At 39.4% G+C, this 26796-nt stretch overlaps 1 protein-coding gene across 2 annotated transcripts; it reads left to right on the top strand.

Moving 5' to 3' along the window:
- The first annotated feature begins 5176 nt into the window (after positions 1-5176).
- On the top strand, positions 5177-15722 carry gdpd2 (glycerophosphodiester phosphodiesterase domain containing 2). 2 transcript variants are annotated; one of them, XM_020635748.2, is made up of 16 exons: positions 5177-5320; positions 7135-7357; positions 8101-8204; positions 8341-8434; positions 8692-8751; positions 8835-8933; positions 9027-9120; positions 9976-10121; positions 11705-11787; positions 12060-12219; positions 12308-12514; positions 12605-12753; positions 13250-13397; positions 13567-13649; positions 13732-13760; positions 15060-15722. In XM_020635748.2, the coding sequence occupies exons 2-16, from the start codon at positions 7271-7273 to the stop codon at positions 15125-15127; spliced, it is 1611 nt and encodes a 536-aa protein (XP_020491404.2). In that variant the 5' UTR covers positions 5177-5320; positions 7135-7270; the 3' UTR covers positions 15128-15722. The 2 variants fall into 2 exon arrangements, with proteins under 2 accessions (XP_020491404.2, XP_065815054.1); XM_065958982.1 differs by lacking the exon at positions 13732-13760.
- Positions 15723-26796: the final 11074 nt, after the last annotated feature.

The following is a 26796-nucleotide window of genomic DNA, read 5'->3' as shown; positions in this document are numbered from 1 at the left end:
CCATGAAGTGCAGTGGGGAGCACAGTGCTGCTTATCAGGGGTGTGAAGTGCAGAGAATGGCAAAGGAAATTCAGAGTTATAAAGTGCAAAAGGAAAGTGTCCATACGCTGAAGCAACAAAGCAAATCTCACAAGGAAGACAATAAAATCACATTCATTTCCTGCTTCGACAAGAATTTCCAGGATTCCTGGTGCATGAGCAAAGTTTATGCAATCTGGAAAAGATGAAGGAGTTTAGAGTAGCCTATAAAGAACGTCAAGGAAGCTGTCGATGATGTTGTAAAACGGGTCTCTGAGGATTGAAATCAGTAGTATCTATCAGTAGAAAAATGTCAAATTATTCTTTACAAAGAAGAGTTAATGATGATGAGCTTGAAGATGGTAATTAAAGAAAAGGAAAAGTGAAAACATTCAAACTTTTAGGATTATTGTTTGATGAAATGCTCAAATTGAAAAATCACACTGGCAAAGAGGAGGATAAATGCAAGAAAGGTTTGAATATGAGAGGACTGACAGCCACATTTTTGGGAGCTGATAGGCTTTAAAGACTATTTATATTGAATTGATATGATAAGTTTTGGATTATGGTTGTGTTGTTTGGATCAGCTGTATATACGTGGCTGAAAAAAATAGACAAAATTCAAGCCCAAGCACTGAGGTTTTGTTGTGGGGCAGTTTAATCTATCCCCCTGTCAGCTCTTCAGGTGGAAGTGCATGAAATGCCTCTAATTATTGAGCAAATCTGCAGAGCCAGCCACAATGAACTACACCCAACAAAAAGGGAAATAGATATGCTGCAGCAACAAAATGAAGATCATTATTATACTGTCCCAACACTCACCAATAATTTTTGGCCCCATGAAAAGATATCACTGTGAGACCAATCACCATTGCCCAAGCTAACCCAACACAATCACTGAAACCACACCTCCATTATACTCATGACCAGGGACGAGTGGTTTAAATGGGCATGCAGGGAAGCCCTTCGTTTTGTACACATAAAGATGAGAAAGATATTGATAGTGGGTCGTTGTCAGGCTTTGTTTGGGCTGAGCACTTAAGTTTCATTCTCTGAGCATCAACAGGAGAGGCAGTTGATGCTCAGAGAATGAAACAGTTGATTGCAAGCTGAAATTCTGGGGCGGGATTTTCACGAAAATCCAAGCTTAAAAGAGTCTGAATCCGAAACTGCCAGCAGAACAAGGTCTGATCTGAAAACTAGGAAGCGTCTGACGCTTCAGCGTGGCCACAGAGCCCGGGCATCCACGACTACTGCTTTGCCTAATTCCTCTGGTCATCTGCTAAACGCAACATGTGCTACAAAGAAATCTCTGTCATTCATGGAACAGGAAAAGACACATCTGTCATAGACAACGAAATCTTAACAACTTGTCTCTGCTTAAGAAAGCCTCTTCTCCCCACCCTTCATTTACTTTTGGCCTCTGGAACTGTCAATCTGCTGTGAATAAAACCGAATTCATCCAATCACTTGCAAAAATGTCAGACATTCAGGCACTTGCCCTTACTGAAACCTGGATCCACCCAGAAAATACAGTCACACCAGCTGCTCTTTCTGTTGACACAGTGCTCTCACACACACCCCGCACTGTTGGACGCGGAGGTGGTACAGGTATCCTCACTTCTAAAACCTGGAAATTCAATAAACTCTTCCCACTGAGCAACAACTCCTCATTGGAATATCCCTGATGATGGAACACCACTGATTGTAATAGGAGACATGAATATACACTCTGATAAAGCCCAGGCAACAGACTTCCTTGCTCTCCTATCCTCATTTGACCTCACACAGGTGCCAACTCCTCCTACCCACAAAGCTGGCAACACTCTTGATTTAATTCTGACTCAATGCTGCTCGACAGCAAACCTGACTGTCGTCCCTCTGCATCTATCAGATCACTTCTTTATTCAATTCATAATCTCCTTGACGTGTCTCCCTCAGGCACACCCACAAATGGTGTCATACCACCAAAACATGCGATCGCTCAAGCCAGCTCAGCTGTCTAAAGAGGTAATGGCTGCCATGCCTGCCCATAAGGTCTTTACCGCACTCTCTACAGACGAGGCTACAGACATACTGTGCTCCACACTAGCCTCATCTCTGAACGAGCTCTGCCCTCTGGTGTCCAAACCCGCTCGCAAAACCCACCCTAGTCCATGGCTCACTGAAGTCATAAGAGAGCAAAGAGCAGGGCTGAGGTCAGCAGAGAGAAAATGGCAAAAATCAAAACAGTCCGCTGACCTCAATGGCTATAAGCAAAGACTTGTCTCATTCTCCTCCAGCCTGAAAACGGCCAAGACAACATAATATCAGAACAAGATATGCAATGCCACAGATACAAGAAAAATGTTTTCTGCTTTTAACTCACTGCTTCAACCACCTCCTCCTCCACCCTCCGATCTGTTCACACCAGACATGTTTGCCTCGTATTTTACTGAAAAGATTGCAACCATCAGTAACCAGTTTTCTGAGCCTGACCAACTCAGCCCAAAGGCACCAACCAAAAGTGCCTCACTCGACTCATTCTCTTCTCTGACTGAGGATGAAGTCTCGAAGCTTGTGCTAGACTCTCGGCCCACCACCTGTCCTCTGGACCCAATACCATCAAGCCTCCTGCAGACCATTTCCTCTCCGCTTAATGCTGAACTTAAGCATAGCATCAACTCCTCTCTGTCAACGGGTGTGTTCCCCACCGCATTCAAGCAAGCTCAGGTCACCCCTCTGCTCAAAAAACCCAAACTAAACCCAGCCCAGTTCGAAAACTACAGACCGGTTTCTCTTCTGCCCTTTCTGTCAAAAATACTTGAGCGCACAGTCTTTAAGCAAGTCTCTGAGTTCCTGTCCAGAAACAATCTGTTTGTCCCAAATCAGTCAGGCTTTAAGCGGGACTCCTCTACGGAAACTGCACTACTGTCAGTAACAGAATCGCTACTAGCTGCCAGAGCTGCGGGTCAGTCCTCAGTTCTGTTACTGCTAGACCTGTCTGCTGCCTTTGACACAGTCAACCATCAAATCATCCTATCCACGCTCTCTGAACTTGGCATCTCAGGATCTGCCCTCTGCTGGTTCGTGTCCTACCTCTCTGAGCGATCCTTTAGAGTGTCGTGGAAGGGAGAAGTGTCCAAAGCGCGAAATTTATCCACAGGGGTACCTCAAGGGTCAGTGCTTGGTCCCCTTCTCTTCTCCATATACACAAGCTCACTTGGTTCAATAATCCGCTCTCATGGCTTCTCATACCACTGCTATGCTGACAATACCCAGCTCTTCCTGTCATTCCCGCCAGACAATGTTACAGTCTCTGCAAGAATCTCGTCATGCCTTGCTGATATCTCTAAATGGATGAATGAACGCCACCTTCAACTCAATCTTTCAAAGACTGAGCTCCTTGTCATCCCAGCCAGTCCCTCTATGCAACCACAGATCAATATCCAGCTTGGAACAACCAAACTCATGCCTACAAAGTCTGCCCAGAACCTGGGTGTCATGATTGATGACCAGCTAACTTTTAAGGTTCAAGTAGCCTCGATTGCCCACTACGCTCTGCCAATGAAAGGCGTCTGATCCAACCTTCATAACAGGGTCCTAAGACGCTGAATAGACTCTTCTCTTCTGTTACCCCCCGGTAGTGGAATGAACTTCCAAACTCCATTGGATCTGCAGAGTCCCTCTGCACCTTTAAGAAAAAGCTAAAGACCCAGCTCTGTCATGAATACCTACTAACTTAATGATGATGGTCTCGATATTATTGATGATGATGATGGTCATGACGATGGTTTTTGTTTTATAACAGCGACTTCTAAGATGGTTTCTGTACTGATTAGAGCTCTCAAGAACTGCCATCAATGTTGTGCTTTGCCTCTGTGCAATGCCTGCCAGCACCTATGTGTCCAATCGGACTCAAAGCTGATCATTTGCTCTTACTGACATTGTTCCCTTTTTTCTAGATCCTTACTTGTGTTGTACTTACTCTCTGATGTACGACGCTTTGGATAAAAGCGTCTGCTAAGTGAATTGTAGAATTGTAGAATTTTAGAAAATGATTCTTCAAATAACTTTGAACTTTGGTGTAACCCAGAGTTGCAACTGAACCCAATAGTTATTAAAAACATATGGCATCTCTAATTGAACTTATTTTATTTTATTTTACAGCCCCAGCACTGTAGCATGCTCTTCCATTCACTTCTGTAGTGAAGTCTAAGTGAGTGACAGGTGTCATAGCATTCACCCTTGATTTACTGATAATTTCAAGCAGACTACTTCTCGATCATTTGGGCTATATTCATTCAGCCCAGGCCACTGAATTTTGGTTAATGACACATCTTAGCAATACAGTGTAGATGTTAAAACAAAACCAAAATGAAGAAACTATCTTGTAACAGAAAGAACAATCTATTTTCATTATTAAGTCAAATAGAATGTTTTTCCAGTTAAAATAACCAGGTTTTAAATTCAAATGAAAGGCCATGTCCTTTAAATTAAGAGGCAATAAGAAGATGAAACCACATAAAAGCAATTCTGTGGTGTAGCAGACCCCGGCCCATGCCTTAAAAAGTGATTAGTAAAATCCCAAAATCAGTTCTTGAAGAGTAAAATTTCACTCCCAGTTTACTTTTTTAAACCATCTTTAAAAAATTAAAACTATAGTGGATAGTGGATTAGTTTATCCGAAAATTAAAAACATTTTGTTTTTATAACCTACATCATAATTTTTTTGACCTAGCCCTCTCTCCATTAGGTATAGCCTCACAGTTCTCCCCACTTCACTCGAGAATATCTTGCAAAAATTAGCAATTTAAAAGAAATGTAATCTAGTTCCTATAGGCTATTTAATTTGAGAAGAAGGTTGATCAATGGGGGATTTTTGCCTAAACCTAAGTATTTATTGTGTGATTTATACATCATGAGTTGCCACAATTTGGTGTCATTAAAAATAAATATTTTTATTTTCATAGCTTCACCAACAGTGAGCTAGATGAGACGTCCTGCCGTAGATGATCTCTGGGCTATTGTTGCATATTTGCTACCTCTGAACCTTTTAAAGTTCCACTTTGTTTCATAACCTGACCTGAAGTCTATGGATCCTCCCTCTCTGTTTCGGCTACACCCCTTCATCCAGCAGCACCCATCCATGTGGGACTATTCGCATTCAGTTCACGGATTAACAGAGGGTGAAGAGCGTGTGAGAGAAGGAGAGGAGAGAAGAGGAGAGGAGAGGCAAACTGAGCACTTTTTCCCACGAAGTTTGTTTTGATGTGATGGTGAAGAAGCTGACGGAGAATCTCACGGAATAGTTTGATTAATGGTGAGTCCTTTGATCTGTGTTTGATTCAGCAGATAGATAGATTAAAAACCCACCAGAATAAAGTTTAAAAAAATGTTCTTGCTTGGCCAAAATTCTTGATACAATCACATGACAGTTATAGAAAATCTCTTGCTCTCAGAGCAATTTTAAAACCTATACAAGATAAGTAAAGGCATGTGTATTTTGAGTTGTACAGTATAAAGTTTATACACCTCTCTATTTTTGGTCAAGGGTAAAACAAACCAGATCACATCATGATCTGTCTTTTAGACTATCTTTGATCAGGTGGCTCTCTGCTAAGATATTATGGGCTGAATGAAATGTTCTAGTTTTGCTAATTTATTGATGCAAACAACAGAGTGAAGGTGTTCTCTTATGATGGTGAAACATGTCCTGTCATGAAGGAAAGTCAAAACATTTTTATCATGTCACTGTATAAACATTATGATGATTAATCTCTCATCACTTTTGCCATTCAAGTACATCAACAACATCACCATGCCTAAATACAGCTTTCATTTCCAAACAGCGGAAAATGCTGAAACCTATTTGGTACACAAAATATAGTACCTGTGTGTTGTCTTTGAATATACACCACCATGCAAGTCTAATGTATTCATACGACAAAACATTATCCTTGAAGCAGCATGTCTGGCATTGGCATTTACCAATGATGTCTTCAAGCTACGTTTTATACAAAGGGACGCTGTTATAATGCACCCAGCTGCACAAAAGTAGTTAATTGTTCTCTGATTGTAATGGGGACACGTTTCTATTTATTTTCTTTAGTCCTCTTGTCACAGGTTGATTGTGCGGTTTTTCCCATGCAGTAATTACTCAACATTCCTCTCAGGTTTAAAACTTCCTCGTAAATGTACAGGTTTTGCAGTGAAACAAAGCCTCTTCTTTTCCGTCAGTGACATTGAAACCTGTCAACCTGTACAGACCTGCTTTTATTGGATGATATATGCCTGATAATGAAGAACAGTTCCCTAATGGCAGAAAGAAATATCTAACCTGATGGTAGGATTCAGTGACACAATTATTTTGGGTTATGCGTGATAAATATCTTAACTCCATCTTAAATTAGATGAAAGGCTTCACCTATTTAAAACTTTAAAACCCTAACCTTGAACTTCTCTTTATCATTAAGGCTTTGACTTAGGAAGGAAAAAAACAATATAGGGAAGACAACTGCTGAACCCCCCCCCGCCCCCAAGTCAAATCAAGTCCAACAAGAAACCTTCAGACAACAAACGTTTATTGTCTAACATGTCACATCAGGTGGTATCTAGAAGGGCTGGTAATTTCCCATGACTTCACACCTGATAGAGTACCATAACCTGGCACAACGGTAAAATTATTGCCTTGACATGTTTAGATATTGTTGTGGCCCATTCTTGGCCTGATATATATCAACATGCCACATTTCTCAAAATCTAAATCCCTATAATCTCCAGGAGTCATCGATGTCCCAAACCTGTCTTTCAGCTCTGTTTTTATTTCATCACACTCAGAGTTTACTCTCCCCCCCCCCCCTCTCTGTGCGTGGACGTGCCTGTCACTGTGGCTGTTTGTGCTGCAGAGGCTCAATAGTGTGACTTCACTCTCAGGCCGGTCCGAGCACTACATTCAATACCCCATGGTGTTGGCTATTGTAAGTGCTGCCATCGACTTAACCCCCCTTTGCACACTGCCGCTATTCAGGGGGTTACTGAGCGGGGATTGCCTTAATAAGCAAAGAAACCCCTTGTTTCCCGGCCCCTCATTTGCTTTCTGTCACAGTCACCCTTTTCCCTTCCTTCCCTCCACAGCTTTAGAGAGGTGAAGGAGGTCAGGCTTCTTCCTAGTACCCGGAGAAAACATTATTGAGGCCTTCTCCATCCTGCTTCAGGCTTTGTGTATCAGGTGTCTGAGCAGGACTGACACGGTGAGAGAGGAGGGGAAACGATGTCTCAAGATGAAAGCTGGTGGAGGGTTTGCAGCAGGGGCTTGTATAGCTGCCACTGGAAGCAATCAAGTGAAAACGAGAGAAAAGTAAGTGTTGTTGGCTCTATTTGTGTGGTATAAAAAAAGACTTGTACATGACCATTAAGATGTTCAGATATGCTCTGGTTTATTAGGTTTTTTTAGGTCACTTGTGCTTCCAATTTTTTAATCTAATCCCATAATAAGGGATTAACATTCCAGCAGACTGAAATCAGAAATTTATATTTTTACAAACCTGTTGGCCATCTTGTTCTTTAATTAAATGCATTGTTGATTATTGTTGATTATATGATATTCCATTATTTAAAGAAAGTTCTTCATACACTTGTAGACAGGAAACATTTTCTAACAAAGTGATGATTATAAACACTAATGTGCAGAAGTGTGCCAATCACAATCAGTAAACTCACGGGCCCCATCAGGCTTGTAATAGGTTTATCTGGATTAGAGAGGGGGAGGGATTTGCAGCAGTGCATATATATATATTTATATTTTCTTTTGAGAAAAATGAGCGGGCTGAGGTGTGTGTGGATGCTGTAACAGAATGAAGGGTTAAGTTATCACGGCTCAGTGCATTGCACAAACCCAACAATGAAAAAATGTTGGAGTCATGCCATAGTCTTTTTGGATTTAATTCTCTAGTAGCACACACACACACACACACATACTTTCACTTCTACACACACACACAGCACATAAACGATTTTGATTACTATCTGAACCCTGATGACTTTAAAAGTTTTGAAGTGTCAAAAGCTGAAACATTTATATTCCTGTTCTTTTCACATCAGCGTGCGTGCTGCTGGTTCTCAGTTCTCACTCTGGTCTCCCTCCTCTCCCTGTGCTGGATGTATGTTTGTCTGGTTACTTTTAATGACCAAGACGACGTGAACTGGTGAGCGAACACACACAAACATCCACATGGCCCACATTGAATGTTGAACAAAAGCCCAGAATCCTGTCTTTTCTTTTCTTTATTGGTGACCGTTGTTCTGCTAACCCTTTGCTGCCCTCTATTGTTCTATTATCAGGCAGGGCTTTGCAAACATGAAACGGTGGGTGAACTGGTTCATGGTGCTGATCATCATCTCTGCGGCTATAACCAGCTACTGCGTTCTGCTGCTGGTGAGAATAACGTATTGATGCTGTATTAACAGAGGAACTCTCATGAGACTGGTTAATCACGGCATTTAGATTTCAAGCTAAAAAAAAAAAAAAAACATAAAATAGCCATTGTTTCGCCTTGAAACAATAAACCTATATAATACGAAAAGAGAGATTAGCATCAAATCCAAAGAAAAAAGATTAGTTTCATATTAAGCCAGAGATTAAGACGCCATATTTCCATGTCATGTTATAAAATGAACCTCCTTTCATTACAGATCTTTGCATTGTTCCAAGTTCTCTTAGGAGAACCACTCGACTTACATTGGCTGCATAAGGTATATTAAATATACTTGTATGATACCACACAAAAAACTCTCTTTTATCATTGAAGTTCATGTTTTCCTTTTTCTCTACCAAGGTCTTATTGTTTTTGGGAGTTATATTCATCGCTTTTGGGGTCGCAGGAATCAGTCTCAAGTGGCAACAAGAGTGGCCAACTGTTCCTCTGTCCCTCCAGGTACAGTAATATTTTAGGACTCCTATTTTTTCTACAAAGTTTCTGTCAGTGAGTTTCTGAATGTGTTTCTGTTGTGTGTTGGTCTCTTGGCAGGCCACAGCTCCTTTCTTACAGTTTGGTGCTGTTGGGGCGTTGACCCTGCTGAGTCCATTCGTCTTCAGGGGCTTCCATGCAGCTAAGCAAAACTGTAAGTGTTAAACGCCAGTTAAGGGTACACATTGGCATCACAATGTGACCCCAGAGTTGATTTGATACCGATACAGCTCCCAGTTTCTGTATTGTCCTCTGAAATGATTTAAAATGTGGTATTAGGTGAAGACTTGTAACTAAGCCAGTTGATGCAGCATTATGAGTCCAACCCTCCCCCACAAAATCAAATCTTTTTCAGGTAAAATATCACGGGGAAATAAGAAACAACAGGTTTGAGCGATCAGAGAGTGTAATTCAAAGCTTGTAACCTTCAGTAATCGTTGTTTTTTTTAACCAATATTAGTGGTTTTCTTCAAACTAGCTTCTGAGGGGTTGGTATTGGAAAATACTCAAGGTTAGATATTGGAATAGGAAGAAAAATTGTACTGGAACATCTATAAGAAATGCCACTATTTATACAAACACAACATTTTCCCCACAACAAACCGGACAGCACATGCACAGCCAACCTCTGTCCTCATGTGTCTGACATGCAGTCGAAGGAGATTAGTCAGAGCACACAGGTGTTAATGTCATCAGACCTGTGGAGTTTTCTTAACCATTATTTTTTTTATTATACGAAACCCAGAAAGTACAATTGTGTCCGTGTGTATTTCACCAAATGCTTTCACTTATGTGTTGTGTGATTTAATTCTGTGTAACCTCAAAGAGGAATATAAAAGAATGCACGGATTTGAAAGGCACTGATATGTTTGATACTCCCACAGAACAAATAGTGCTTTATTTGATCAAACTTCTAAAGAGACTTTTGAAGAGGTCCTTTGTTTACTCACATCAGAGTAAAAAAAAAAGAAAAAAAGATTATTATATCGTTGACTATTGTTCTCACCAGGGTCTAAGTTCCTCATCGCAGTGGTGTTTGTGACGGTGTCGACAGCCATCTTCCTGTGTCCCCTGTACATCCAGTCTCCCTGTCTGATAGAAATGCACAAGTTACCTGAGAAACCCAAGCTCATTGGCCACAGAGGAGCCCCGATGGTAAGCATCCTGATTTACTCGACAAAGGCTTAAAGATGCACATTAAACAGTCTCCCATAGTGTACCCATTAGACGGCTATGGAAAGAGCTGCTGCAGTTGAGGCTCAGCAACAAGGGGCGATTTTAGCATCCGACCTATAGGGGTGCTGTGAGATGTAGAGTTTCCCAGTCCTCCCACTGAACAACTCATTTTACTTCACAACAATAATTAGTCTCTACATATGAGGAGGTTATTAAAAACAAATAATTGTAAGTAACATGAGTTTTAAACCTCAAAATACTTTTTAAAGAAAACAAAAATATTCTGTTTTTGCACAACTATTCAATCCGTGCTTGTATATTATTATTAATATTACAGGTCATTATTATTTGAACAGGTAAGAGGAGGTTGGGGATAATATAACATTTGATAACAGTCCATCAATACAGCAGTGCAAGCCAAAACTCTGTGTGGTCAGATTTTAAGTGGGGAAAATGTTTTGCATGTTGAAATATTCAAAGACATTTAGGATATTATTTCTTTATTAGTCTGATATTAGGAGAAACCCCCTGGATAAATAATGTGACTCACATTATCCATTTTTTTTTAACTTGTAGTTTTTATTTTTCAAATTACTTTATTAGCTATCCTCCCCTGTCAGTCACAAGTCCCACAAAGAGCCTACCAGAGGTGTTTCCATATAGCATAGGATAACAACTGAAACTGTGACAGAGTTCCTGCACTGGGATTAATACAGTTTCCTAATCTAATCTAATCTAATAGGTTTGAAATGGTCATTTAAAAGAGGAACAAAGTTTTAAAAAATCGACCACTGATTTAGGTTGATAAATTCACTTCCATTATTGTTTCTCAGCTACACTAATCTGATAACATTATAGTTTATTTTCAGATGAACAGTGCAAACAGTACCAATCCATCAAAAGAAATATTTTCCACTGAGACAAGAGTGTTAAGGGCTGAGTGGTGAAACAAGACCACTCCATTACATAGGTTTTTTTTATTAAGATGTTTGCCAAATGGCAATAAAAATAAAATAATAATAAAAAAGATAAAAAAAGGAAACTAACCTTTATTTGTCATTTTTAATTTTTAATTAAAAAAAAAAATCAATATTCCATGCCAGCCATGCAATAATCAGCATCTTTAGATTTAAAAAAAAAGGGTTTACTGTATGTTTTTGGACTGATTGAACAAACCAGGTATAAATTGTGATACGTTAGCTTCAGAGTTTTATACCTTTAGCCTGAAACTCGTTTTTCTGTTTACTGTCTTTACGTACAGGCAAACAGTCAGCTGACAAAACATTCCACAACATTCAATATCCTCTTTTACATGTTGTACTCATCTGAAATAATGTGTTCCTTTATTAGCAAAAAAATCCCAAACACTTTTCCAACTTCTCAATAGGTAAAATTTGCGGATTTTCCCATTTTATATTCCAGTAAGAGGTCAAGTTACACAGATTTACGCCTCTGTTACTACCTCTTTGTGGGGGGCTGTGTGTGTGTGTCTTAAGGGTACAATACCTACTGTGGCTTAAGCACACGAGTGTGTCTCACCCATCTGCTCTTGCTGTGTTCAGCTGGCCCCAGAGAACACCATGATGTCGTTCAACAGCAGCATCACATGCGGCGTCACAGCCTTCGAGACAGATGTTCAGCTCAGGTACAGTGAAGGTGGCATCAAATGAAAAATGATTTTTTAATGTTTGATATAATAGATTTGATTGGATAATTGAGGATTTGGTTTATTCATTTGTCTGTTTCTTCTATCTGGTTGTTGACCAGATGATCAGGTCCAAAGTCTTATCTTGTTTACTTTTTTAATATCTTAGCTCACATATTTTGTTCTTGTTGCTCTTGCAGGTCAATACATGAATGAATGCACCTTGAAATAAGTTTTTTGCACCTCACTTTTAACCTTTTTTTCTGATATAGTGAAGACAGAGTTCCCTTCTTGATGCATGACCATAAGGCGGAGTTCCTGCGCAGAACAACAAATGTCAAAGACAAGTTTCCAGACAAATACTTCAGCCACAGCAGCAACTTCACCTGGGAGGAATTAAAGAGTCTGAATGCCGGGGAATGGTTCATAAAGGTGAGGCCGGGCGTTGTTACAAACACTCTTTTTTATGTGTATTCATGCAACATGCTGCAGTCACAGGAAGTATGATCTAATTTTGCAGACAGATCCTTTCGGTTCAGTTTCCATGCTCTCGGCAGAGGAGAAGAGAAAAGCCCGGAGACAGACTATACCTTCCTTACTTCAGCTCTTAAACCTTGCAAAGCAGCACAACGTCTCAGTGGTGTTCGACTTATATAGTCCTGACGTGGAAAATGACACAGAGGACATAGTCAGCACCATCTTGAGTTCTGGCATTGACCAAAGTCTGGTAAAGTCTATTTTAATCTCAACTATGATGGAATTTGATTGAAATAATTCACAACTTTATTGTCAAGCTGTTGTATTTGACCTCTTGTAGATTCTCTGGCTTCCCCCAGAAAAAAGAGACTATGTAGATAAGATCGCCCCAGGCTTCATCCAGGTCTATAAGAACACGAAAGACATGCTTAACAAAACAGGAAATCACCTGAATGTGAAATACAGCACGTTGAGTATGAAGCAGATCAGGTAAGAAACAATCCCAAACGCTATGCACTAATATTACCTATTCAGTAGTGCCAGGGGGCGTGCACAGTAGTGTGTTAATTAAAAGTGTGTGTGTTGCATGCTAAGACACAGTGTTGGCACTGAATATAGAGCACAAGATCTACCTCCAGGGAATGAGTTTCAAATTATAGCTCCACCCAGGAGTGTTGTTCACAGTAGAGCACGTCCACCTTTATAAAAAGAAATGTTTAAAAAATGCAGTTTCAACACGTTTGAGGTGTGCTGATCTCATTGTGCATGAGTGCTTTATGATAATGCTATGCATTTCAAGTGTGCACTGTTTACACATACACCTTTCATCCCATACAGTCGATTTATGAATGCAGCAAAAAAAAAAACATATATTATAAATGTTTGTATTCAAACTAACTACTAACTTCTAAGTACATGATAATTAAGTATGTCAGATTCAGTGTTTGCTATGATCCACTTTAAACGCTGTGTTTGTATCCTACAGTGATCTACGCAGTATGAACATTACAGTGAACCTGTGGGTGGTGAATGAACGTTGGCTCTTCTCTCTGCTGTGGTGCGCAGGGGCCAGCTCTGTTACCACCAACTCCTGTCATCTTCTAAAAAAGATGAATGAGCCTGACTGGGTCATGGTGAGCACTACATGCACCTGCACAAAGATCATGTTTTAAGGACAAATTAAATGCGCAGAGTTCATAGCATCAGTTGAAGAAGTTGTTTAGGAGCTAAAAAAATTTCTACAGTTTCAAAAAAACAAACATTATTATTATGTGACGTGACACACCTTGACCATTGTTCCAGGCTCATGACACGTACAAAGTTATATGGATCTCTGTGGACGTCGTATCTTTTGTGATAATGATTGGCCTCTACATCTTTCAGAGGTAAGTTGAGCCAGTTTGCTAACTTGTGTCTGTTGCATGAAAATGTCAATGACTGACGCGTTCACCTTGATGTTTCTGCCAGGAAAGCACACTGTTTCTGTCAGAGACAAGGTACAGTATGTGTAGATCTTTACAAATCATCATCATGTTGATTCATGATTCATCTACAATTTATTAACACAACTAACAAATTAATCTTTAACTTTACTACATTTTTATCAACATATTTCTAGGGTACATCTTAAAAAATGGACCCCCAATCCACTTTTTTTTTCAATTCAATATGACATCAAACCAAATCAAACAAATAAATGACAATCAGAAACAAAATATTTTGCTATTTGCTTAATACAATCTTAATTGATCTATGACAATAGTTACCTAACCTCCTGTTGATCGACTTACAAATCCTTCCAAAGAATAATAAACAACCATCCATTCAAAGGAACATGTGCAATGAAATAGGATGATGCTTAGCTACATGGCTTGTTGTAACATCTTATTGAAATGGCTTGATATTCAACATCACAAAAAGAAGTTTGGCATTTATGAAAAAGACTGGTGGTTCTCAAATGGTGGGTCGGGACTCAAAAGTGAGTCACATAGCTAATTTTCAGTGGCGTGCAGCAGCCTGCCTGGGGAAAAAAGTGTTAAAAGTCTACGACGCCCTTTTCAAACACATTAGTTTGTTCTGTCACAAGCTCTGTACCGTCTGAGGTCAAAACTGTATACTTTTTCATTGAAAATTTGGATCGCAATGTTTCATGATGAATCAGAATCAGTATCAGATTATTTGTCCAGGTATGCTTACACACACACACACAAGGAATTTAACTTTGGTGAACTGTGCTCTCATATGTACAGGTACATGGTGGTGTGTCCTGGAGCTAGACCAGTTGAGAACCACTGACATAGATGATAACACCATGACATGACACTAATGTTTGTTAAAAACTGACATGATAGCAGATTTAGAATATCCCCCTTTAGTGGCAGCCATCATGGTTTTTTTTTTTTAAACAGAAATGCTTCAACAGCACTTTCAAAGGCTAAATTAAAGATGCCACATGTGTGATTCATTTGGTGGAGAGAAAGAAAGTAAAAGGTTCCCCACGCCGCTCTTTGGTACTCTGGCCCTAATAAGATCTAAAGCTGTGATTAGTAAAAGAAAAGATGAGCATGCAGACTGATGAAGCTACCAGGATAAATGTCACTCTTTACAAGGGAGTGGTCAGTTGATTCAAATGTAAGTTTTTAAATAGTTTAATACATAGGCCTATTGAATTGCTCGTTGGTTGAAAAAAAAACAACCCAACCATTTGTGAACACTGAAAACTGCAAGATGTATGAATGATTTATAGCAAGATTTAGTATAACTTGACTTGTCTTTTTTCTTCTGACTTCTTACAGAGAACCAAAGGAAGAGTACATTAGCGTGGAATGAGAAAGAGCTGTCTCCTTTCTTGCCGACTGTGTAGTTCCTTCGACCCCACAAGGAGATTTTATTATTTATCCTTCAATGCACTGTTTGAATTCTTTGGACCCAGATAAGGACTACAGAAGGTTAATGTGAATATTCATACACTGTTATCTGTGACCGTGAAAATAATGTTTTTATTTTTTAAATTTGTTTCAGAGTTTATTTGATGTGAATCAAATATCAGCACTGTGCCACCACTGGATGGCAGTCTTGTTTCATTTTTTTTCTATAAGTTTACCCAGGGTTTTGATCATTGTTATTCTGTTGCTACTGATATTAAGACATTCTCTCAGTGTATCACTGTATTGTATACTGAAGATATGCACTGCATCTCCTCTTTGCACTCTAAGTCATTTTATATTTCTTTGGGGGGTTTTTTTGTACCAAACTTTTCAGTGCAGCAAAGCTGTGGATTAACTGTGATCTGAGCCAAAAACAAAATATTTTTTTTCTAAACTGCCCTATGTCTGTTTGTTTACGATTGTATTTCTCTTAATGAGTGATTTTGATTCAAGTGTATGACGGGACTGGAAAGACTTAATTTACTCACGTACTGTACTGAAGTAAAATATCGAAGTATTTGGACTAAATAATTTAAATGTCGTAACTCTTCTTTCACTCCACCACATTTTAAAAGGGAATACTTTTTTTTACTTTTCTCCTCCAAAGTATTTCCAGCTAACTACCAGTAACATGTTTAGTATAATATATATACTATGCTGCATGCATTGCTGTAAATTAACTTAAGAAAGCAAATGGAATTGATTCCAACAGCAACAAGAATTTGAAAAAAACACAAGATATTTGTGCCCTAATGAAAGGATAAGCACTCAGTGAAATAGCCCCTCGTCCCAATTAAGCCCCTATGCCCCTCTGATAAATTATATATAGGCCTACTTATGGCCCTTTTGCCATCACAACCAAAACAGCGTTGCCACGTGCCACCAACAGACCCATGGCTCGGTTTACCCTACCACATGGCCTCTAATGGCCCCCAAAACTTAACTGTGTATATGGACAACCAGAGCCAGGACATCACTGGGACAAAAAGACAAATACAGGCCTAGTGTTTTATATGCTATACATTAATGCCTTAGTATACTCCTATTAATTACATAGTATAATACGACTGTACAATGTGCAACACGTAAACCACCTTGTCCACATAAAGTTGCTATTTCATTATTCACTTGTTTAATTTTAGTAGGCCTATGTGTTTAAAATCAAGTAGGCTAGTCTTCATTTTGTTTACAATGATAATGTGTTGGGTCTGAATATTTAACACTGAGATGTCAAATAGTAAAATATATCCATGTTAAATATTGTTCCTGACCTAAATGCAACATTATAGGCTAGCCTTCCTACTTCAGCTCCTAATCTTATTAGAAACATACATTTCAAGTAGCCTATGTAACAATTACAGTTGTGGTGGGGTATCGAGAGCGGTGGCACTTTAAAGTGTTTTTTATTGCTTAAGCTTTGTGTTGCCTTATATTTACAGGATGAACCAAAACCAGTGTTGCAGAACCAGATATTTTGTTTTATTACACATTCTTCACACTAAAACTCTGCGCCTACATTACCAACAATGCAGTTCGAGGGCATACACCTTGGCTGCGGACGCCGCTATCTGGAAGCAGAGATGAGGAACGGGCTACGAAGGTTTGGTAAACTAACTTCTACATGTTACGATATTCTCATTTATGAACTTGGAATCACTGGATGCAGATTATCAGACACAACACAGCTCATTCTGGAGCCACAAAGGGCTTTTTTTTTAAAACAACATTTCCCCCACACACATTTCGTCGTTCTTGTGCAGGACCTGGAAACATATCCCGGTATCTATGTGATTTCGCAGACGGCACCACCTTAACAGACCACTAGATGGCACTCGGTGCAAAACCTTGAAACATGGGCCACTCCAAGAGGAAAAAATGGTCATGATGCCTCGCTCACCGATTGATCACTATTGATGGTGTCATGTTATAAATATCCTAAGTTAGCAGCAGGTGGCACGGTCTCGCTGTGTCAATGTTGTTATCGCAGTGTCCCAGCGAGGCTGAGCCAGAGGGCCGCTTTCCAAGAAGGCAAGGCATGTGTGAGGGAGGGAGGGAGGGGGAACATGTCACGTTCAGGGGCCGTTTAGCCAAAAACTTCTGGAAAGTTGTCATGAGCCAACAGTTCCTCCTCTAGTCTCATCTTAACTCCAGTGGGTGGGTGTGGACCACCGCTGACCGCTGCAGAAACAGACAGGGAGTGTCCAGCGACAGGATTTTACACTCAATATCTCACTTTGTTTGTGAAGTAGGAGCGGCAGTTCTGGTGGTAGGATTATCCTAGGCTATTGCTGTAATTATTTCACTTCTAAAAAAAAACAAAAACACACCCAGCTGTAATTTTACATGACGTTTCGCGACGGCCACACCATGGTGCATAAATATGGTAAGTGTGTCTCACGTGACAAAGGTTTGTTTTGTAAACCTCGGTTAAAGTTTAAAGTTTTTAGGAAACGAAAGCTCTGCAGGCTACTTCTTGTAATTTAGCTCCAGGGTTTAACACTGGTAAACTTCAGTTATTATCCCTTGAGATATTTTGTATCCTTAAGGCTTTGAAAAGGTAAATAAATGTATCTCGACATTGTGCAGTCTCATATAGATTACTGTTTTGAGGGTTTTTTCTTTTTTCGTCGATAAAAAAAAAATGTTCAGGATCAGGTAGGAAACTGTGAAGTAGTAGATTTAACTCCATCTCTCTCTGCTGTGATCCTCACCACCCACAGGGTTCAAAAACCAGCTGTACAGTCGTGTTGGAAGAGAAAAACATCTTTAATTTTGCTCTGCATAGAGATGTAACAAAGAGCAGTGCTGCAGTTACTCACATAAGAAAAGGATTTTTGCAAAGTAAACTTGTGCAAACAATGGCAATAGTTTATTGGTTCAAACTATGTAATTGTAATTGTCTTAAATCTAATTCATCTTTAATTCCACTCTGAACTAAATATATTTGTTCCTTTGACTGTAGCTGGGGAAAAAAATATATTGTTAAGAAAACCAGCAAGGACTCCAGGCTTTATTAAAAAAATATATATTTGGACATGCATAGTGGAAATGATGAATAAAGATGTTTAAAATGTCTGTTTAGAATTGATAATATAAAGTTTCAGCCTGTACATATTGGATGATTAAAAAAAAAAAATGTAATTCAAATTTAATTTCCTTGATTGCTTTCCTTGATCCTTATAAAAGCAGGACATTGCATTTTTATTTTCATCAAAACTCTAAAAAAAAAAAAAAAAAAAGTATTTTTGACCCTGTCAGTGTTGACTGCCGACATGTTCTCTGCTTCCGTTGTCCTGAAAAATGTTTTTATTTTGTGAGACAGACACAGAGCGGGCAGTTGGGCTGCTTAGACGATACCAGGCCAACCTGACCAGTCCAGAGGAGGACGCGCTGAAGACCAGCGTTGGCAAAGTGTCCGCCATCTTGGGCAGCCAGCTGTTCCATGCCCTTCTTGGTAAGAAAAACACTGTAAAGCTGCTTATTTGGAAGAAGGGAGTCTTTCGAAACTCTACCCTGTTGCTTAAATTACATCACAGTTTTCTTAGGGTGGACTTACCTCAGAACTTTTCTTGGTCACATCCCTTGTTTTTGCAAAAGGAATGCATTTTTTAAATCCTGTTTGCTACACTGTTGTCGCTCTATGTTAGTATTTTTTGTGGTGCAACTTCTATACCCTGTTTTGTGTTGTCATGAAACAGCTGCAGGCAGACACCGGATGTGGACCAAGTCAGGTTGTTTTCATTTTCATTGCAAGTTAACTGATTCTAAAAGTTTTCCAATTAAGTTTTATGAAAGGGGCCTTTCAGTTTGGCTCACAAAGGTTTCCTGTACACCCCCCTCAGTAACATACTAAGATTGTAATGAAATCCCAATAAAGCCAGTCTGCACAGTCTAGCTATAGACTGAGTTGTAGTTCATGCAGTTGTAATATGAAAGCACAATCACTCCCTTGACAAATTGCCCTGTGTACCTTATACTTCATAGACTTATGTTGTTTAGTTGATTCACTTTTACTAAATAATCATATTAGAGTAATCTACTGGAGCTGCTGCTGACTACACTAATGTACTTACCGGAAAGTGTCCTAAAAAGTGTCTTTGTACTGAAGAGGTGCTATTAGTTACCAGCTTCACCTTCAAAACAAGTTTGGTCTTTCAGAAAAGAGCTCAGTTGAGGCCAATAGGAATCTTAACCTCAATCTTTTTTTTTTTTTAAAGCACATTACTTCAATTTAACTGATGGTTGAGTGGTCCTTCTAATTACCAGAGCCATGTTATAATGATGCCTGCCCCTGGGTGTACTGTTGCTACTGCTGACCCACTGCTGCTTCACTGTGGGGGAGCTGAGGGGTAGGGGCTGATCAGGGAGCAGTTAAATAAACACAGTATGATGGGTTCTATATGTATCTGATTAGATCCGTAACCCACTTTATCGTATTCCTTTAATGTTTTACAGCAAGGCTAGGCACCATCTGTTTTTCAAAACCATATATACCTTAAAGGGGCCAGAGAGCCTTTTATCAGAGCTGAAGGGCCTCATTTTGAAATATCTGCGCCAAACAAAACCGTCTTAGCTTGTAGCGTACTTTGTGCTCTGTAGCAGTAATAGGTAAATGTTAGCGTGTTAAAATGCTACACACAGATAGTGAGCATGATAACCATTATGCATGGACTTGCTTAACAACACCGTTTTGGCACTGTCATCGTGAGCAGGCTAGCACCACGCTAATGGTAGCATGTAGCTGAAACCATCATTCTGCCTGTAGAAAGGTTTTTCGAGAGCAGCTAGCTGTTGAGTCTGCCTTTTTTGTATAGTTCAGTTACTGTACACACAGTATGAACTGACCTGTCCACTCCTAAAACAATCGTTTAATGAAGTTGAAGAGTATAGTTTTCATTAACACAGGATGTTTACACTGATTCTTTTCCAGTTCAATGAGTATTTTTAATAACAATGATAATAATTTAAGCTTCCCCGATATTGTCAGTTTAGGTACAATATCGGTGCTCCAGGTTGTTACATACAGGGAATCTGAAGTTAAGGTTTTTAACTTTGACTAGGGACTAACATTGCCCTTTAATAGTTGTACAGGTCATGATAGTAAAGTCATACATTCTTGGCTAGCTGTAATGTTAGGTTGGAGTGTTTTGAATGCTAACATAGCATCTGTAGCTAAAGAGTTATCAAAAAAGTTGTGTTATCTTGAAATATAGTTTCTTGTCTTGTCTTGTCTTGTCTTGATTTTCTAAATCCATTTTTAAGATATTTGTCAGAATCAGCGGTACACAATGTTAACGAGTTTGAGCTTCCCTTCATTAGAATAACTTGTGAGGTAAATGATACCCAGCCATGTAAATATTGAGAATGCCAAAGTGTCCCTCAGCAGGGTGCTGGTAACCTTTTTGCTTTAGAGACACTTCAACGTGTGTCTTTTTCAAAGGACCCAAAGCCAAAAAAAACAAAAACTCAATCCTGTCAGTCAGTTTTTTTCCTGTATTGACATTGTTTTGCACAAATGAGAAAGTATTAAGTAAAGGACACCTGGGCAGAATACACAAACTAGACTACTCAAAACAGTTAAATTGATCAAACTATCAACACTAGATGAAATCCACCTCGTTATGAATTTAAACCACGTTGACTCTCGAGGATTAGCTCCCAAATCGAGATTCCAAACATTCCTTACAAAGAATGTTCAATCAGGGCTGAGCCTGAGGCCGACGGGGAAATAAAATACTCCTGGCTGCCATGCCAAGTGTCTCCCAACCCCTCCTGGCTCTTTGTGAAAGAGAGAGTGAAAGAGTGCAGGAATATAAAAAAAGGCCTGTGGTTGGTGACGTTCAGGTGGTGGCTTGATGAAGTCTCGCCCTTCATTCAACATGTGGTTTTTATCAGGAAAAGCAGATTGGAGGAGCAGCCGGTTCACAGCACTAATAGGAATACAGTGCAATACAAACATTACTCATCCTCTTATCCTCTCCTGTTGTGTTTGGCCTGGCATTCTCAGGGCCATGTGAAGTGGTTCTGTTGTGTTGCTTTGTCAGGTGATGGTGTGCTAAAAGTTTTGAGCTTTCTGATGATGTTGTAAACTTTATGTTTAATGATTAAAACTTTTTTTTTTAAAAGATTGAAAACGCTGCTGTTTTCATGATCTGAAGACAGAAATCTACCAACAGAACGTATTTGTCTTGAAGAGGTATCTGTAACTTTGATCCGCTGTGGGAAGTAAAGAGGTGTTTGATGCAGTGTGGGAAGCTTCAGTACTGGTCGCCTGATTGGACGTTTGCATGGTTGCACAGTCACGAACAAAGGTTGCCTGAACAGTGCATCCATCCTTTTGTTCCAACATACAAACATGCAGTCAGAGGCATGGGGAGGGGTGCTGTACGGAGGGAGTTTGGGCACACATGCAGACAGACACACGTTAAATCACAGAGGACTCTTAATGCCTGGGGGAATACTTTATTTAGGCAGAAACAAGGGGGTGAATTGTTTACCCTGCCTTGAATTTGTGACCTAGTTTTCTTTGAATGTGTTATTCTAGTGAGGTGTGGGTTTGCTCATCTTCATATGAAGAACCAGGGGCACATTCCTTTTCTTTTTCTTTTTTTTTTTGTTGCATGATTCACCGCAGGCAGGCAATAAAGAGATGACTTCAGTCCATTTAAAAAGGTTCATGACAAATAGAAGAGGCCTACTACAACACACACACAAACATGCTGATGCTGCATGTAGCATCTTTTGTAGGACAAAGAGAAGGTGGAGGAAACCCCCTCTGACTGTGGCAAAAAGCCTCAGAGCTCCAACGGGGCTGTCCCAAAATAGTCCCAACATCAAAAAGAGATATGGGAATTAGTCCTGTGAAAGAGACTTCTGGCTTGGATTATGCATTATGTGCCCAGGAATTTATGTGGTCTCTGTGGGTTGGACCGGTTCGAATACATATTTGGGGAAAGTTGCAGATCCTTTGTGCTACTGTGAATCCTGATTGCATTGCACTTTCAGAACTGATTAGGCATCTTTTCTGTATTTTGTTGCCTTTGCCAGGAATAGACGAGCGATGTAATTAGAAGTGTTAGTTGTGTGAAAGCAAGCCAGGTGTCCATGATGCAGCTGAAGAGCAAATCCTTCGAGACTGAACAGATGAAATGTTTATGAGACTTCTTAACATCTGAAACCTCCTGTATTTTTACATGAGCAACTGGTCAAATGACTAATCGTATATGTGCAGAATGTCACTCAAACTGATTTAGTGACTGAGAGTTATCTGCTAACTCTATAGCAAAAGCTTTGTAGCATCTTGCAGCTCATAGGTTTTGGGTTTTAACGCCTGCAACGTTTAGTTTCTCTCTTAAAACCCTTTATCATCCTTGTTTCAGGCTACAGTAGCTGGCTAGCTCTGATAAACACACTATACACTACCTTCCCAGCACCAAACTACAAATAAACAATGTAAGTGCTGAGCTTTTGAGTTAGCATTTATAGTCAACCCCCCCCCCCCCCCCTCCCCCCCAAAAAATAGAGAAGTGAATAACAGGCAAACATTTCACATGTGGGCAGAAACACATCTCCAATCAAATGCTAAGGTTGCTACTTGTCTGATTGATGTGTAACAGTTTGTCAACACACTTGCCTTGTCACCTTCATGTGATATTTGTTGACATCTGCCCCCTCCTGGCGATAAGCATTTACTACAGGCTTATTGAAGGCTTAAAGAAAGCCCTGTTTGCAACATTTCAGTCTTGTAAAAAGGCGGCAGTGTTTTTTATAATTGTTTTCTGTTAGGTGTATTAGTTTTTAAATGTAATACTGGACCTAAACCAGATTCTACTTCCATGCATTTCGTATTCATTAGGCCATTACTTTGTCTTGTTCATGAACTAATAGAGAAGACTTTTCATAAATCGTGATGTTTTTTAGTAGACGATCAGTTTGTTGTGAATCTCAATTAGGTGGTTAATTAGCAATAATGAGTCGGACTAGGTGTCATTTAAGGTATTTATATGCCGTACATAAGTGTATGCACAGTTAGGCCTGTGTGTACCTGCATCTTTATAAAAGTTTGTGTAAGTGAGATTGCTCTTTAGTCAGCTGTGCAACAAACTCCTCTGCCCACACATGGCTCCACTCCTCCACATTCAGACACAGTGATGAGTCACATGCTCCATTCTTACACTTTTGTTCTCACTGTGTCTTGTTTGGACATAGTGACTCTTATCTCACTGTCTCACACACATACACTTTGGATGTAGAAGTGTCTGTTTCCACCAAAAGGATACACATTGCAAAATATTCACTTTCTTATCGGCGTCCTTCTCAAAATGTGTCTCGTTGGACATCTTGTCCTGACATTGAACTTCGGGAAGTTGATGAACTCTCCAACAACCTCTTTGTGTCAACAGTGCAGTAAGCAGGCCCGTGTTTGACATCAGCAAAATTGTCCCAGTGCATTCTCATCAAATGGCTGCCACTCAATAGGTGACCACGGGACATGGGTGAGAAATGAGCCAAGAGGTGATGAGTGGAGGCAGAGAGAAACAAGTAGAGCAGTTCAGGATAAAAAGAAACTGAACTCCATTACATTTGTTTACCCCATTGACTAAAGGAAGGGGCACCCAATGTGATCTCTGCCACCTTCCTCCTTTGAAGAGCCAAGTTTTCCGACTTATATGAGATATTGTTATTACATCATTGCCTCATTGCTGCACGGCTTTAGTGAGAGCAGTGTCACTTATGTTTGTGAGCTGAACTGAGGGTGTTGAAATGAAATCATTACAAGCATTGATGTTCTACTCTGGAGATAAATGTGTTGATCTTTTCATTTCCATCAAGCCTGTTCAATAGTTCAGACGTAATGATTCCAGTGATCATAAATCTGTATAACAATAGCTGTTTTTTTGCTTTGAGAGCTTATCAGTTAATCTTAGCATGATTACGCATTTAATAAAAATAGTTTCAGTGGTAAATGTTTTACATGCTAAATACCACAAACCTTTTATTTCAATTTCACACTATTTCTAAATGTTAATTTTAGTTGTCAAACAGGGCTGTCAAACAATTCCAATTTTTAATAGTGATTAATTGAAATGAAATTAATTGTGAAATGTCAATAGTTAATTGCGATGATTTACATTTTTAATCGCACGTTTGAAATTCCATTATTTTGGATTTAAAAATAAAGGAATCCACAGGTCGGATTTGAACCCGGGCGGGGTCACCTCACCTGCCTGGAGGACTATAGCCTCCATTCATGAGATGCAGGAAGTTATTCCAAGCAAATGCATTGAGTTTATATAATCTTAATGAACTTTTTTATCGATTCTATTTTATCTTAGGCCTGCACGATGAGGAAAAATACATGATGCCTAATACTATTTTTTCGATTTTGTGTTAATGATGTGAAGTGTGGTGAATAAAGTAACACTAAAGAATCAGCATTAGCTTCAGCTTATGCTGATTGCAACATTCTTCTTGGGAATCCAAAATGAGTCAAGCCTCTTTTTTACCACAACATTTGTAACAAATACTCTGAGGGTAGCTGATGTCTAGCTCCAGATTCAACTGACTGCATTAAAATGAATGATACAATTGGGATTTCTTGTACAGCCCTGGTTATATTTAATGTGCACTCTTTCATTGTTTGTTTATCCCACCTCAAATTGTTGTCACAGTTTTTTTTTGCGACTTAACTTGATAGGAGTGCTATAAAGAGAAAACATGGGAAGAGAGAGTGGGGGTATAACATGCACTGAACAGCAGGAGTGGGAGTCAACCTGTGATTAGTGCAATGAGGACTGCAGCCTCTGAACATGCTGCTCTACCAACTGATCTTAACCCGCAGACCCCTATTAGTGCTATGTTGAAAAATGTTATCGCACATCACATATCGTTCAGGCCTAAGAGGAACTCATTCAACCTCACCCTAAATGGAGTTTAAACACTACAAGGCAAATGACACACAATGTCTATGATGTGTAAAACAAAATAAATCGAATAGGTAGAAACACTTTTGTTTTTGTGATGCAGGTAGTATGATCATCTGTGATATAGGGCCTCTAAGACAGTGACGTGATGAGTAATTCAGTCATGACTAATATAGTTCAGCATCAAGATAGACGAGCACTTTCAAATATGGAGACATAACTTCCATAAAAAACAGACGACACCCACCCCCAGGTTTTCACCCAGTGCATCACTGAGAAAAAAAAGACGTCTCTATATGTTCCCATGATTGATCGGTGGATTCTTTTACACAGCCAAAGCAGCAGACTTTTAGACCCTGAGACGATATATCTAGAAATAAAGATTATAGTGTTAAAAAAAAGCACTTGCATCATTTGTTTATAATTATCCAAGTGAAGGGTAAAAAAAAAAAAAAAAATGCTCATTATTGTTTTCTTTCTCACAGATATTCAAGAGTGTTACGAGGTGACCTTGCAACTAAACAAGGAACAAACTGTTGTGAAAGAAGACAGCAGGCAGAATGCGTGGGAGGTAATTTTCCTTCTTCACATTATAGATTGTTGAAACTATGCTTATGTTTACATTATATCTGGTGTTACACGTGCTGCTGTGCTGTATTAAAAATAAAGGCTACTTGGCAGCAAACAGGAGGTGTCACTACCTGTGTCCCTCGCACTCCTACATGGATTAAATGCTATCATGAGTCATGGCGGGCAGCCGTGACTTCCACCTGGTGAGTGGATGTCTGATGAGAACCAAAAAAGGTTGGAAGGAAGAGAAGAGTGAATTAGACAGAATCAAACGAGTGCTGTTCACTCTCATAAAGTCAGCCAGACATTTTTATTCACTATTTAGAGAAAGAGAAAGTGAAAATGACACAAATGAATTTACAGGAGAAGAGCATTTTGTGTCAGAACTAGGGCTTCGCGGTTAATCAGATTTTTAGAGTTATCACAATGACAGATTTGCAATTATCACATGGCAAAAGTAAGAATTTCTCCCAGTAAATAAGAAAAAAAAAAAGATTTATGTTGACGAGCAATGCATTCTCACTCAGCATGCGTAGCTATTATCCATTTAGTAGACGGCTGTGCTTTCACACCTTCTTGATCCAGACAGATGAAGCTAAGATAGCCAGCAGCTAGCTACCTTCAGATCGATCGATGCTAATTCAGAGGTGGAACAAAATTATTTTTGCATTTGTAAACGTGGGTATTTTGAAAAACATGAAAAAAGCAGATATACATAAACAATGTGATTTTTAGCTAATGTACACACTCATTGTTTTTATTGCACTTTATATTGTGATCGCAATATTTAACAATGTAATCACATATGACACAGTTATGTCATATCTTGCAAGCCTGATGTAAACCTCCTTCACATACGTATGTATATTTAGACTAAAACAGAGCTCTGCTCCAGACCACTATACTTATAGTTTTAAGTAAGAGGTAAAAAAACAACTTAAGATTTTACTTTCCTAATTTAACATTACCTCACTGCTGTCCTTCAGCTATGACAAAATGTAAATGAAATTGATCTTTGTCTGATTCTTCAAACCAATTAACTGAATGATGATGATGGCTTTGTGAGCACAGATGAGAACGACACTTTAGCTCCTGATGAATGTGCCTGTGTT

The sequence above is a fragment of the Labrus bergylta genome, chromosome 9, assembly GCF_963930695.1.
Source record: "Labrus bergylta chromosome 9, fLabBer1.1, whole genome shotgun sequence".
NCBI classification, from domain to species: domain Eukaryota; kingdom Metazoa; phylum Chordata; class Actinopteri; order Labriformes; family Labridae; genus Labrus; species Labrus bergylta.
Note: the sequence above shows the minus strand (reverse complement) of the source record. Positions and strands in the feature narration are given on the sequence as shown.